Genomic DNA, 16301 nt, shown 5'->3' with positions numbered 1-16301 from the left:
AAAGAGGGTTTTGGTGTCGAGAAGAGAAGAAGAAAAAAAAAGGAGCAGTCCAATATTGTACACATTAAATTGGTAAACTTCTTCTATTTTTTATAAAATTTTAGTATGTTGTTCCATGAACATTAGAATATACTGTGCTAATTGTAATGCTTTCTTTTTTGTCTTATTTAAAATATCCATTTTTGTGGAGGGTTTATGTTGTTTCTATCAATTTTAATTAAGTATTTTGTTGATTGTTGAGATGTCCTAGTACTATTAGAAAGACTGATTGTATACTCATTATTTTGATAGTGAAAAGTTTTACTGAATTAGGTTCCGTAGATTTTTTTGTCCCTCTTTTCCACAATAAAAATTCTATTGTTTGATTATTTAATTTTTGTCATTATATTTAATGTTTTGAGTATCTTTGGTATTGTCTATTTAATCGTCCAAATTGTAAAAAAATTATTTTTAATACTTTTGTTGTTAGACAAATTTATGTCTGAACCTTAATTTTTCCTAACAGAGATCACATATGCTAATGAATTAAAGGGAAGTTAGTTTCATTTCTCGTAACATTCAGTTGTATTTTATAGACCAAAGAAAATGAAGGTGCAATAATGGGAAGAGATGGGATTGATCTCTTCGTGTATCTCCAAAACAAGAATAAAGAGTTAGAATTGGTACATGGAATGCTATGAGCCCTTTGAATCAATAGACTTGGCAGCCAAGTTTCTTGTTTCTTTTCTTTCCAACTTGATAGAGGCAGGCTTCCACAGTATCTTTATGATGCAAAATAAATAACTTTAATAAAGCTTAGTTAGATAATGCATGTGCTAAAATTTACAACAATAATCCATATAGAATTATCCAACATGAATTCATCCTCACTATGCTATCTGTAATATTTTTTTTTTCTTTATCTTAATTGAACTACCAATATTTGGATTCTTTTTTTTTTTTAATTCTTAACAAGAACATATTAAGAGAAATACTTGCTATTTTTATCATTAAGTTTAATCAAGTCTTTTTTTTCTTCTTTCTTTTATGTGTCTCCTCTTTCTTCTTCAACTAATTTTTATTGTGCTAAACTGCTAATTAGTCATGTAGCATCACTGTTTTTTCTATGCTTAAAAATCAAACTGAAGTAAATTGTTTGTAGTAATTTAAAGAAAAACATTGACATGGGAAACCTGGAATAATGGGTAGGGCCAAGAATTAATGATACGTGTGTTTAGTAGAAAGTACAAAGAGTAGGGCATGGACACAGGTTGTCCCTTTAATATTTTCAATATTGTGAAGTAATTTGAATACAGAACCGAAAAGGGATTGCACTTTGTTGAGTTGGATTTTATTACAGGAACAAAGTTGTCTCACCCTTTGTATCCGTTCCATCACTCTCTTTTGTTCTATTATCATTTATCATCAACTACATCCTCTTTAGACCCTATCTGCCTTATCAATTTCAATTTGATTATTTTAACGAACTTCATTTCAAGCCAAGTTGGCTTGGATTATTTCATTGCAGATTGATGTAATGAAATACGAATACCACCAACTCATGTTCCATGGTCCAAACAAATAAACAAACAAATAAAAATTAGAATTTAGCTAATATTTATCCTAAAAGTTTAGAATTTAAGATATATGTTAAGATTATACTATTTTTTAATTTTTTATTTTAATAAATACATAACAAATACATTATTTATTTAAAATTTACATGTTTTATAAAAAAAATTTCAATTGATCATCTTAACCTGTTAGCTAAATTCTAAAAATTAAAACACCTCATGGTCCAAACAAAAATATTTAAATAACTATAACAATGATTTAATTCACAAATAGTATACGTCAGTTGTTAACTTGTTATTGCCAAGAGTGAAAATATATTTGAAAGAAAAAATAAATAAATAGGTATAAACACTTCAGAAAGAATAATATTTTAAATGTGATAAAAACCTTTCAAATAAAAAATTGGTAAAATTAAAAAAACAATAATTTAATCACCATTGAATTTATTACTTCTATTATATATAAAATCTACTATTTTAATTCAAAAATAATTAAATCCTTTACTTTTTCTTACTCTACCAACTTCTTCATTTTAGAAAACTCTAATCTTTATATATATATAACCTAAAAACAAGTTAACAGAATAGGATTATCATATTACAATCTTATTGATTCATGTGTTCAAGTTTTTCTTTCAGAAAAATGGAATGATAAGACTTATTAGTTACAGTAATTAATCTATATACCTACTACATCTATTTAAGTGAGAAGCAAAATGTTGATGGCTAATTCCTTTCTATAAGAACGCCATCTTTTGAGTACATTACATAAATGGTAGACTATACCTCATTATATACTGCACCGGCCTACCTATAGATTAAAACTAAATAAATATTTCAATCCGTTCTGTCCCTTGGCTTTCTACAAGGTGCACCAGAGCTTATGCCATTAAAATGGTTAGATCCTAGTCTCTGATGAGAGTTAGTATCCCTAAAATTACTGTTGCTGCTAATCCTAGTACTTTCTAACTTCCTATGGTGTAGAGTGTCTGAATGTGAGAGAGGCACAACACCTCCTTTTCTTTCTGCATGCCCCATTTTGTTCCTGTACAAATTGCCATCTATATCTGCACTTAAACCAGGAGAAACTGAATCATATCGGTCCATATCGGCTAGGGGTGAATGCCTGAAGTTCAGGGGAGAAGATGAGGAAGAGGTGGAGGATGAGGTGTCGGATTCGGAGTTCCTCCATGGGCTACCCCAGCCAACCCTTGAATCACCGAAAATATAATTGGAGAACTCATCTGTGGTGGTCGAATCATGAGTGCTATCGGTGCTGCAAGAACCTAAGTCAGAATTACTGCTGATTAGCGATGAATTGTCACTTGACGAGTCATCTTCTAAAACTCTCTTCAGGTGGTGAAACTTTGAATAGAAGGAGTCCAAGGTGGGTGAATCATCTGGACTACTGATATATTCAGCAGGACCAGAAGTTATAGATACATTCCGAGTTTTCGTTGCGGTCTTTCCGGTTACTTTGCCTTTTGATTCTGGGGACAGTGTCTTGCCTCTGATTGATCTTGGGGCCTTGGGTGAACATCTACAGAGGGAATCAGATGGTGAGAGAAGCGCACTAGAGGCAATTGTTAGTAAAAAAGGAACATTGCTTGCACAAGATGCACCAGAAAAATAACACCAAAAGGGTTACCTTGCATAAAAAAGCATATATGATCCTTTTGTTAAGACTCTCTCCACCTCAACAGGTGTCACCTACAAGACATAAAGGACATGGTTAAAACGAAGTAAATATACTCGCACAATTGGTTAATAAATCCTGCCAAACAAACCAAAATTGCATATTAAGAAACTTTGTTAGGTGTATCTGACAGGTTTGAATGGTAAGTAATAATGAAATAAAATGATTTGTTTTAAAGTTTAGAAATGATTTGAAAACCTGCTTGTCAATAAACCTTGGAACAGTTTTATCCAGACCAAATGATTGTCACATGATTTTATGATAGAAGATTTTGTCACAGAATTCAACCAAGCCTATGCAGATATACTTTTATTCACAATAATAAAGAACAAATGATATATATAGGTCACAGATTTATGATGTTACAAGTGGTGGAACCAAGGCTACATATTACTGATTTGGTGTGGGAATCTACTACCAGTAAAACCAAGCCAAGAGATATGTCTTCATGATATATGCAAACAAATGGAAACTGAGGGACTTACCACACTGTCATCAACCTTGAACCACTTGTTTTGACTATTCTTCACATAGCTCACATAGTGACCAGAAAAGGCAGCATTCATGATATCCAAGTGAACAACTACACCATACAGTCTGTATATAGGTGATTTATCACTAGTCCCACTCATGAAAGGAGCCAAGTCAAGAGTTTTAGGAAACTGGATAGGCTTGTTAAGCTTCCCAAACTTTCCTGACTGCAAGACAAATGTAACAAATTTAATGTACTCTCTGCATATAGACAGCACAAATGAAGGTAATAACATATTATACTTTGAATTTAAGACATAAAGTACCTGGAATCTCTTTAATGCAATTGTAAGAACATTAGGTGCCTCAGAAATTGTCAGCTTCTTCTTGGCCTTCTCATAAGATTTACATCTTCAAATGGAGAGGTTACATTAATAATATAGAAAACTAACTTTGAGCACAAGCAATTTGAACAATAAAAGCAAAATGCCAAAAAAAAACGTTAGTAAGCCAAATAACATACCAAAGCCTTAGTAATCCACAATCCACATAAAATGCCAATGTTAAAAAACACTTGTACACCAAACAAGATTCTGCAAGCATGGGAGAAGGCTAGCTAGAGCTTCCATATGTGCAGAGACTCTAGGAGTGACTTTCTCTTTTCAAAGTTCAAACATTTTTTAGGACTTAATCCTTTTTTGCAGGATTACAAATGTCTACACTGATTTAAGGAACTAGTATTTATATCTTAAAACAGAATTCAAGTTCCTATTATACAACAACATTGAAACTTTTAAAAAGGCCGCTCTAGAGGACCAACCAACCTGACACAGTGGTACTTATTTTCTCCATCCAAAGACTCGGTACTTGTAAATCGTCGAAGAGCTTCCTGTAGGGTTGCTATGTCCCCTTCTATCTCAACAGTAAGATCCATCATCCTTTCCTGACGCTCAGATTTCCCTCCACATTTCATGCATTTTATCTGCAAAGTATGAGGGGCATGTTTACTCTCCACATTATTCGAATTAATGGATCTTAAAATGACAGGAATTTATCTATTGCAAAAGCATGGCAACACTGTATTGGTGCATTATAACACAGGAAAGGGGGAAAAACAATAGTTTAGTAGATTTCAATATATAAACATAAATTACCTTTGATCTAAGGTAACCCCCAAATGTTAGACCAATTAAAGTAGTGTCCTCTTCCAATGAACCACATACATCAACCCCAGTATCCATAAGGCAAACAGATTGCATTGTGTCAATGGCATGCCTGTTGAGTATAACACCAGATTCCTTAATCTGAAATGAATTACAGGACAAGAATTATGTGGTTACACTTACAAAAGGGTTTACCTTAGAAATTCATGTGCATCTTCTTCTTTGCCATTACCAAGTTGACTTCCAGTTCTCCTTAGTTGGGAGAGTATGCCCTTAGGAGAGAGTGGATATTTTGTATCCTTTGACTTCAAAATCAAACTTTCAAACTCACAGTTGAAACATTTTTTATTTGCACCTGAAATTTGCATGGAATTGTTTAACCCTATTAATGGGTTACAGAAGATAATATTCAAAAAATATGGCATGCAGATGATTCCAATGGAAAAACTGATTTGCTTACATACATGCTTTAGAATGTAGTCCTTGAAGAAAATATGCAGTCAGGGGTGGTGTAAATACTAAGCACTGGAGTACAGCATTGGCGTAACAGCTGCAAAAATAAATGAACAGACAAGCTCTTTGAACTAATTATCTTATCAAATGTTTCTAGCAAACAAATCATTTCAAATTACCTATTCCCACAATTTATAAGACCAAATGGGCTAAACTCCCCCTTGTTCGAGTTATAAATCTTGACAAACAATTCGTAAGGAAAAAGACCCTGCAGCATCTGTAAATGTAAGATAAAATTGCACAAGGCACAAAAGAACATATAAAAATAAACAAATAAATAAAAATTTGTTCAAGAAAGAACCTTATCACTTTGTTTTCCTGCGGTATCATTCCAAACTAGTGGAAACTGCTTTGAGAAATTTGATCCTCGGAACTGATCAACAACTTTTAAAACAGATGATTTCAAGCCACCCTTAGAATTTGCAGAACAGCTAACACCCCCAGACGACGTACTAGTGGCAGATTGATTACCATTATTCACATGTTTTGTACTGGAATTTGAGTGAGCATCAGTTCTACGGACTAAATTAGAATCAAGGTCACGTGTCAGGCATCTAATTTCAGCAGATTTAGAATTGATGCCATGGTTTCCTACAACACGATTTGATGCCATAGAAATATACGATTGCAAGTTATGGACATTCAAAGAATCTTCACAACCTGAACCTTTGCTAAGACTGGGGGATGGTGGGTAGAGACAAGATAAGGGTTGCACAGAGCTGCCTTTAGATCCCAATTGATCAGATTCATAAACAGGGGCAGCAGCAGGGTTTGGAAGTATGGAATCTTTGCTGTTCATGAATTTAAGATTTGTAGCCTTTGAAGAATTCACTGTATCTCTGTCATTCTCCGTTGATGCTGATCCTGAGCAAGGCACATTGTCCCCAACAGTATTGGGAGAAGGATTATCAGATACAAAATCCTTTGCCTCACTATCTTGTGCTTGCATAAGAGCGATGGAACTAAACGAAAAGCGAAATGACTGAGAATCAGATCCTGTATTGTGAGTGGATTCATCCGAATGGGATGGAGAAGTGTCACTGTTGGCATCTTCTTCAATCCCAGTTGTGCCAAGAGTTCTATCCCAGAACCCAGAAGACACTATGGAAGGCTTGATTGTTGCTCCCTTCAGCATACCTGAACCTGAAGTACCATTTTTTGCAAGTTTTCCTTCTTCTTTACAAGGACCAGATCTACTTTCATTTAATTTACGCATTGTCGAAAAACCATCAACTGATTCAACCAAACTGGCAAATTTGGGTGATGAAGACATAGCTACAACCATGCTACCGTCACTTGAAGTGCTATCTGGAATGTCAAGTGTCGAATCAACAAAAATTGGTCCATCAGATTGGTCATGCTCGTTTGATATAACACTCTCACAAATAGAGGAGTCATCAGATGATTCACTAGCACTTGGAGAAGCTGAGAAGCCAGAAAAAGAGTTACTTGACAACTCAGAATTAGAATCTGTTATAGTTCCCCCTGCAAGGCACTCATCTCTTACATTTTCATTTTTTCCATATAAAACTTTAGAAGAAACACCAGCGACTGAAGTTTGTTGGTTTTCACCGGACGCTTCATGCTCTGCACCTGCAATTTCAGACTTCTGGTCAGCGATTCTAGAGAATTCTTGCTCGCTTACCTTGTTGCCAAGATCACTAACTACATCACTCTGCCGAAGTATTCTTTGCAGACGGCATTCCAATTTGTGCCCTTGGCGCCAATGAAGAGTTTGACACTCAAACGAACTGAAACACATGATACCAAAATGTATATAACACAGACATCTTACGCATACGGTAAAGTCCACAAATCACAGAGGAAAACCAAGTTATACAGAATGGATCATTCAACAAGTTCACAAGGCAACAAAACATCTTTGAACAGCTAGCAAAAAAATGAAGAGCAAAGAAGAGAAATGGAAGATGAACACACCAGTAGCGAACCGATTTGCACTGAGCGCAGCGTGCGGTGGCGGGAACATAGCACACGGCACACTGATTGCTTTTGACGGCGGTTTCCGCCGCGGCACCGTAACCATACGTGGCCTCTCTCTCGGCCCTGGCAGTTTCCTCAGCAGCCAAAATCAGAAGCCTCCTGATCTCTTCCTTCCTAGCCACTGAAATCCGCCATTTATGGCGGACATAAAAGAATCCGATCGCCGGAAAAACAAGACAAATCAGCAGCAGCAACAGCACCAAAAGGACCAGGCTCGAAAACCCTAGATCCCCGGTGTAGCGCATTTATCCTGCACCCGATGCACATCCAGCTATGGCAGCGACAAAGCCTATGCTCCTCCTAATCCTCCTTCCAACACCACACATAGATGAAGAAACTAACTGATCAGCTGAGAAAAGCGGCACAACTTGCAATGTAACCGTCCGTTTCAAGTTTCAAGTTTCAAACCAAAGGCTCCAATCAGGTAGCTTGCTTTCGGTGATTAAACGGTGACGAAATACGCGGCAGCGCGTGACGGTGAGATTAACGAGGACAAGAGAGAGATAGAGATAATAAAAACAAAAAAGCGTATGCAAGTAAAAGGAGGTTTTCTTCTTTTTCTTCAATTGAGTTACTGCTTACTGAAAACGATGGCGCAGTGCAAAATTGAGAAATGAGAATTCTCCGGTGGTTAGATTCGTTTTGGTTTGGATGGGAAAATTTTGTGAAGCGAGAGAAAAAGAAAACGCGGTAAATGTGAAGAAGTAGTATTAAATTTAGAGAGAGAATTAAAAATTGTGATGGTTACAAAACGGGAAATTGATTGTTGAGGGAAAAGAATTTTGTTCCAAAGTTCCAAGTTTCAACCGTTGGGAAGCGTGAATTCTTCGCCCATCAAATATTCGGATCTCTGTAATTAAAGAAACTTTCACAACTTTGATTCTTTTGCTGGTTTTGTGTAAAGTGTTTTCTTCTTCTTTTTTTTTTTCCCCAAGGTATTTCCACTTTAACAATTTTTTAAATATTCTTAAGGTCCAGTAAAGGATTTAAAATTTTCTTACAAATATCACAATGATTTATTATATGTTTAGCAACAACAAACAATTATTATATGTTTGTGTACCACGGAAATTCAATTAAAAACTGCTCCCCAATTACCCAACGAAAGTATTTAGTCATAATTTGAAAACTAAAAAGAGTCATAATTAACATATTTTTTATTTTTAATGTATTTGTTTTCTTATTTTATAATATTTAATTATTTGCTAAAATAAATAAATAATTTTAGATATAATAAATATATAAATATAAATATTATAAATATAAAATTATAAATATTAAAATTAAATAAAATAATTTTATGTTATTATCTTCTTAACATTTCTCTTATCCAAATGATCAATTACGCACACAATATTTTTAAACGAAAATTATATTTAAACACTTATCCAAATGTGTATATTCACTTTAGTAATTATTTTTGTCCCTGAAATTTAAATTAGAATAAAATCAGGGTTCTACAAATATAGTATTTTAACTTCTATATATCTATTCATTGAGATACTATCATCAATACGAATTATATTCACTAGTATATCAACAGGTACTAATACACGCATTGATTCACTTTTTACTTATTAAAAATGTGTAAAAATAATAAAAATAAAATTAGTTGATATTTATAAGTGTTTATAACTTAAATAAAAAGTCTTGATTTTATGCGTTAAAAATAAAAAATATTTTTAAAAAAATTATATATCAATCCTAAATATAGATATATAATAACGTGATGAAAAAAAATCACGAGAAATAACGTGTGTATTATTTTTTATATATATACCGAAATTAATTTTTAACGAAATTTTAGATCACATATTTTGGTTTTCATAAAATTTTATTTTATTATTTTAGAACTATCTGAGAATATAAAGAGTGGTTTCTCTATTGTTTTTAATAAATTTTTTAATATATATTAGATAAATAAATTTTTAACAGAATTAATTATGATAATTAGATCTTCGACAAATATTTTTACAAAATATATTAGTCGTTTTTGATAAAATGACAAATTTGTCTTAAAAAAAATTAAAATAATAAAAATTTATTAAGATCAAATACTTAATTTAAAATTTATTAAAAATTAATTTAATTATTTGTTTTTTTAATATTTTTTATATTGTCAAACATAAATTTTGCATCAAACATTCTTAATATAAAAAAAATAAAAATATACAAACATAATATTCATAAAAAATAATGCATATAATATTTTAAAAGAACAAAGTGATTGGAAGAGACCATCTTAGAAAAAGACTTTGAATTTTGACTAAAGAAAAAAGAAGAGAGAAAAATATTTAAAATAAAATTATGGGAGCAGTGTATGTGAGTTGGACGGTTATGGCAGGCAGTGCACGTGAAGTGGGGCCCATGAATGAGCGGAGCCCCTCTTATACGGTACGGATTGATTCTAATGGTTTCTGATTCGGGGGATCGGACGGTGGAAGTGGGGCCTAGATTCCATGGACCCGTTGATGAAATTTTTTGGGATTAGCATATGTCGTTGTTTGTTTCTTTTGGTGTGTGCGAGATTCTGTTGGAATTAACCATTTTACAAGTAAATTGTCTTCTTAGGTTTGGGGTAGGTCACAAACACAATTTTGGCTTTTCAACGTAAGGAAAGGAAAGTATCTCCTACTTTTTATTATTTTGTTCTAATAAGTAATAATATATACATTTCTTATGAATAAAAAGATTACAAGTCATGGATCAATGATTATATATGACGGTGATAGGTCACTTTTACCATTTCATGAAAACCAAGGGATAGCGATTTTTTCCGTTGTTATTATTATTATTATTATTGTTCATATGTCCATGTACATGAAAATAAAATGAATTATGTGTTACTGTTTGTTAGCAATAAAGAAATTAATTATGAGTGTTGACTGTGAGATTGACTAGGATGATCAATCAAAAGTCTAGTGTTTACTGTTTATTGCTAGAGATTTAAAATGAAAAAAAGTTGTCTCAATAAAAGACTTTTTTCAATTTTAAATGAAGATTAAATACTCTAAATGACAGTGTAATGTTTTTTCCCCCTTCAAAAATTGGTATTAAAAACACATGTTGTGTACCGCGGCAAAATCTGACCAGCGTTGGTTGTATGGAGCATTTTTCTTCTTCTTTTTTTACATAAAATCCTTATTATATTATTAATTTAATAATTAAAATATAAATAATATTTTTTTATTAAAATTAGGATGAAATATTTTTTTAAAAATTAATAAATATTTTTTCTGTATAATCTTATCTATCTTTCTTTTTTTTTTTCTATTTTTCTCGATCATTCTCACTCTATATATAACTTATAATTTATATTTTATATTACTAATTTGATAAACTAAAATATATCATGAGATATTCTTTTATTACAATTAAAATATTTTTTTCAAATGAACAAACACACTCTCTCCTTTTTCTTTATCTTTCTCTTTTTTTCTCTATCATTCTCTATTTTTTTATATTTTTATTCTACCAAAAATAAAATTAATAAATTAATATAATTTAAATAAATTCATAAAATCATAAAAAATACATTAAATTTATAATTAAATATAATAAAAAATATTATTATTATATACATATTTTTTTAGTTTTTTATTTAGTTTCAAATTTTTAATATTTATCTTATTAAATATATATTTTTATTTCTCTTCTTTTAAATATTTATTACATATAATTTAGATACAATATTAATGTTGTGATTAATAATTAGAATCAACATTCAATTGTTTAAAAAATGAATTAATTTTATAACTATCAACATAATTTTTTTATACTAATATTTAATTAAAGAAAAAAATATTTTTTAAATAATATGCATAAAAATTAATTATTTTAATTTATATAATAAATTCAACACCTAATCAAATATAAAAATATAACCATTAATTTTTTTTAATTTTAGATAATAAATATTAAAATTAATTTTTAATAAAAAATAAAAATAATAACTAAAAATTTTATTATTTAATTTTTTATTTACAAAAATTTTAATTTTTTAATCAACAAAAATTTTTATTTTCTACCACTTTTTTCAAAAATAATTTAATTATATAAATTTTTTTTACCATATTATATAATATAAAAATAAAATTGATGTAATTTTAAAAAATTTATATTTTCGTAATCTCACAAATATTAGTTGGTATTAAGAGCACATGTTGTGTAGCGCGGGAAAATCTGACTAACGTTAGTTGTATGGAGCATTTTTTCTTCTCTTTTGTGTTACATAACAACAATTAGATAGACACTGATAAAATGACATAATGCTAACAAAGCGCATAAATTATATAATTTTTTACTTTAATTTAATTAGTCCATTTTGTCAAGTTAGATGAAAAGGACATACATGAAATGGTAATGGTAGATCACATGGTGTGTTTGATTTGTATCCTAAAATTGAAAAATGAATATTATAACTTCTATTTTTAATAATGTCATTATTTTTTTTTACAAGTTTTTTCAAATATATAATACAAAATAATCATGTGTGGAGTGAATTTATAAAAATAAAACAAAATTATAATTTTTTCTTAAAATATTAGAAGTAGAGATAAAGAGAGACAAAGCAAATTAAAATAAATAAAGACACAAATTTAATGAAAATAGTTTGGATCAATATATTTTTACTCTTTATAATTGTGAATTTATCTTTTTTCTTTCTCTTCTCTATCCTAAATTACTTTCTTTCTCTCTTTTTTTACTTCTATATCATTGTAACCCCTCTCTCTCTAAGAAAATATTAAAAATGAATCTAGTTAGATTAAAAAGACAGTAAAAGAGAAAAAATATAAGTTAAAATATTTTTTATTTTTAATTAAAAATAATATAATCTTAGGTTGTAACACTATCTAAAATTTGGTGGAAACTCAAATATAATTAAATTCACCTGAAGTTGATAATTGAGAGTCGTTAAATGAAAATTTAGTTAAATTAGTCAAATTATTTAACCGTTCTCATCTATTAACTTCACGTGAAGTCGAGTGCACCTAAATTTTCACCCTAAAATATACAAATACGCTACAATATTAGAAGTTCTAATATTGAAGTTGCTTGGTGAGATTTTCACCTCATCATGATTACCTATTACCCCAAAAATCCATGATCATCTTCTAAGCCAAGAGAATAATTCTTTTTTTTTTTTCTAAAAAATAAAGTGTGATTCATGCAATATCTATGCTAAATCACAAATAGAATGTCCATAATATCAAGCACGTGCATGTAAAACAGAAAACAGAAAAGATGCTATTTGAATCTCTATTTTCCTAAAGAACGAGCTCTTCCATTTGTATAATTGAAATAATTCACCATCAAACATAACTGGTTGAAGACGAAGGAATTTTAGAATAGTGAATATACCAAATTGTTTAGGTATTTTTTAATTATTGTAATTTTTTAATTATAAAAATTATTAAGAATTTGAGATAACTTTTTATAATTATATAAAATGTGATGCCATATCAGTATATCACAGTTGTATTTTCACCTCATTATATATTTCTGTTTTACTATGTCAATATTTTCTGTTAACGTAAATAAAATTATTTGACGAATGATTATTTTTATTAGATTTAATTATTTTTAGAAAATTTATTTATTGTTTGTGTCTTTTAAAATTAGTTTAGTCAACGATAAAATTTTTCATGTACTATTTTAAAAAATGATTTACTCTTTTTGTATTTTATATATATATTCTGTCTTGTAAAGACATTTTATGAATTCTGTTTATTATAATTGTTCTGTCCTGAGTGCACCAAGGTATGTGACTTCCGTGTGGCGGCTCGGACCTCCGGCTGAGCTAGACGTCATCCAGGGGTTGTCGTGGATTAACCTCGGTTCTCTGAAACACGGCGGTGGGAGCACCTGTAAAAAACACTCCGACGCTCAAGTAAGTATGTGAACTATATGAGATAAAGCGTAAATAAAGTAGAATGAATTTCGTGACCTCATGGGTTGTGTGGTCTGAGGTTTTATAGGCGAGCGGCGCATTAGTGGGAGGCTTTGTTTGCTCCGATGTATCAGGTGAGTGCCATTATTAGTATCTGCAACTTGTGCAGAGTTGTAACCTAGTTTGAGTAGTGATTTATGCTGTTGTGGATAATGACTAGGAGATAAGGATGACTCGGTCAAAGATTTCTGTTGTAACTTGTTTATTTCCGGAATTTAAGCTCGGTTTCAGTCATGACTTTGTATCCGAGTTTAATGAGGTACACATCAATAATCAAACTCAATACAAAGATACAAAAAATATATGTTTCTCTTCTTATTATCTTTATTTCTAGTGCCTTAAAAATACATACCAAACATACTTAAAAATTAAGAAATATATGTGTTCCGTCCTGAGGGCGTCGAGGTATATGACTTCCAGTTGAGCACCTGACTCCTTGACTGAGCTATACGTCGTATTGGCTCAATGGTGCGGAATGACCTCGGTTCTCTGAAACACGGCGGCGGGAGCACCTGCACAAGACACTCCGACGCTCAAGTAAGTATGTGAGTTATAAGAGAGTAGAGAATAATAAGTAAGAATGAGTTCTGTGACCTGTCCTTTGTGGTTGGGTTAGGTTTGGTTTTATAGGCGTGTGGTGTGTTGGTTTGTTTCGAATTATCAGGTAAGTGCAGTTATTGATATCTTTGATCCGTGCAGAGACGTGATTGAATCTGAGGGAGTGAGTTCCGTGATTGTGGATGACGCTGCTAACCTGTTCGCGTTTTAGTTGGAGGTTTTTATGCTTTTACTCAGTCTATCCGAGTTTTTAGGTTGGTAACCAAGTTTTGAGTTTTCCTCCGAGTTTGGTGGTGTACACGTCATAGCTCCCGAGTTCGGCCAGTGTTGTATGTAAGGACAGTGGACGAACTTTAGTTGATTTGTTGCTGACTTTGTTTTTGTGGGTCAACAGCTTTTTGTTGCTGTTGGGCCTTTGTGGCCCATTTGAAAGATTTTGAAAGGAAATTGGGGTGACTCTTTGGTTATTCCCATGACTCATTTAATGTGACATTATGTGGATTGATTCCCCACGTTGACGATAGTTATTGACTAAGGTTCCCACTAATTTAGTGGGCTTTGTAATAATAGCTGCACTTCGCTTCGGGACTCTTCATTTTGCTGCTTCGTTTCTTCCTTTTTTTTACAGTTTACCCTTCCTCATGTCTTCGCAAGGTTAGTGTTTTTCTTCTTTTACCTTTTGTTATTACTGTTATGGCGAGAGAGAAGTTAAAAGTGGTTGAAGAGAGGAAACACGACCCGTATCATTGGGTGAATGACGACGTTAAGACTCGTTCTTCCTCGTTTACCACTGCGGAGTCCATATCTGATTTGGGTAATTTGACTATTGTTAGGGTTGGTTCTGCTGTTGCTGTTGAGCTTCTTCCCTGTTCTGATACTGATAGGGTTTGTGAGAGGAGAGGCGATTGGGGGTATTTCTATATGTATACCCCCTGTATCTTTGAGCTTGGTGTGAGATTTCCCTTTACTTCTTTCCAGTGTGACGTTCTTACGCAGCTTAACTACGCGCCTTCGCAACCTGAATTCGTGGGCATTTCTTTGTGCCTTTGAGTGTTTGATGGATTTCGTCAGTTTTCCTTGTTCTTTGCCACTATTTTTTTCTTTGTTTCAGTCAAAAGGTGTTCGAAAAGGTCTGTGGGTTTGTCTTAGTAGTTTCCCGGGTCGTTCCTTGTTTCTCTTGTACAAATCTTCATTCAAGAATTTTAAATCCTTGTTTGTTAAAGTTAGGTCAGTCGAGGCCGAGTACCCGTTCTATTTGGACAATGAGCTTATCGAGAGGTTTCCTTTTTACTAGTGTTCTGAGCCGAGTCAGATTCTTGAGGCTTCTGAGTTGAACGAGGAGGAAGAGTCTCTTTTGGATTTTTTGGTTGAGGGTGTTGCTGCCGGAGAGTGTCTATCAATTTCCGATCTTCTGCGTTTGTATGATTCTGGTGATAATGAGGGCTTGAAAGCGTATATAGGTATCGTTGTTTGTCCGTTATTAGTTTTGCTGAGGTTTGTAGTGTTTTCTAATCTTTGATATTTGTCAGGTGGGCGAGCTCCTCTTATTGATCCGACGAAGTTTCAGTCTTTCCTGAAGAAAAAGAAAGAGAAAAGTAGTGGTGGTGCGGGGGTATAGAAGGAAGATGGTGGTCAAGTTGCTCATTCCGCTGCTCAGCCGACGTCTTCGTACAAGAGAAAAAGGGATGAAAATGAGAAGCCGTTGGAGATTATCTCGGAGGGCGAGTAGGAGGCTCGGGGAGGTGGTGAGGCTGCTTTTGATCGTCAGAAAAGACTCCATGGCTTCGTTCCTGGGTCGAGCTCTCAGTCTCTGTGGAATGAACAATTTGATTTTGCTGGGCTTTCGGATAGGGCGTCTCAGTACCCAGGGGACATGCTTATGACTCGAAGGGTTGGTGTGGAGGCCCTTGGGAAGTTTGTTCAGGTCGGTTTTCTTTATGGTCTATTTTCTTTTGGTCTTCGATTCTTACACTTCGTGGTTCTTTTTAGATCGTTTCCTCTCGCCTGTTATGTATTGGTCATACCGTCGAGCTTATAGGTGCCGAACAACAAGAGGTGGTAGATAAAGCTTCTCAGCTTGAGGCGTCTTATAAAGAAAAAGTCGCCAAGTTGGAGAAGTCTTTGAAAGAAAAGGATGATGCCGTGGTTAGTGCTGTAACCAGGGCAAAGGATTCTGAGGACGAGGTTGGACGCTTAAGGGATCAGGTTTGATTGTTGCAAGCTGAGATCAAGGAGAGTGATGTTGCCAAAAGGAAGTTAACAGCTCGGGTTCACGAATTGGAGGAGGTAGGGATGGAGATGTTTTCTTCTGGTTTCGATCGCGCTGTTAGTCAAATCTCCTTCTTGGCTCCTGAGTTTAATTGTGACCTTTTGGACGTGACTAAGATCGTGGTTGG

The 16301-nt window shown here is 32.8% G+C and overlaps 1 protein-coding gene across 1 annotated transcript; it reads right to left on the bottom strand.

Annotated features, from left to right (window-relative positions):
- Positions 1-2129: 2129 nt before the first annotated feature.
- Positions 2130-8269, bottom strand: LOC112706235 (ubiquitin carboxyl-terminal hydrolase 16). Its single transcript, XM_072200733.1, has 11 exons — positions 7335-8269; positions 5698-7147; positions 5516-5604; positions 5348-5433; positions 5079-5238; positions 4875-4995; positions 4545-4702; positions 4047-4131; positions 3735-3947; positions 3202-3263; positions 2130-3093 (listed from the first exon to the last, which is right to left on the bottom strand). The coding sequence occupies exons 1-11, from the start codon at positions 7640-7642 to the stop codon at positions 2391-2393; spliced, it is 3435 nt and encodes a 1144-aa protein (XP_072056834.1). The 5' UTR covers positions 7643-8269; the 3' UTR covers positions 2130-2390.
- Between the last annotated feature and the right edge of the window lie 8032 nt (positions 8270-16301).

The sequence above is a fragment of the Arachis hypogaea genome, chromosome 8, assembly GCF_003086295.3.
Source record: "Arachis hypogaea cultivar Tifrunner chromosome 8, arahy.Tifrunner.gnm2.J5K5, whole genome shotgun sequence".
NCBI classification, from domain to species: domain Eukaryota; kingdom Viridiplantae; phylum Streptophyta; class Magnoliopsida; order Fabales; family Fabaceae; genus Arachis; species Arachis hypogaea.
The sequence above is the reverse complement of the archived record's forward strand: the minus strand, read 5'-3'. Positions and strand labels throughout refer to the sequence as shown.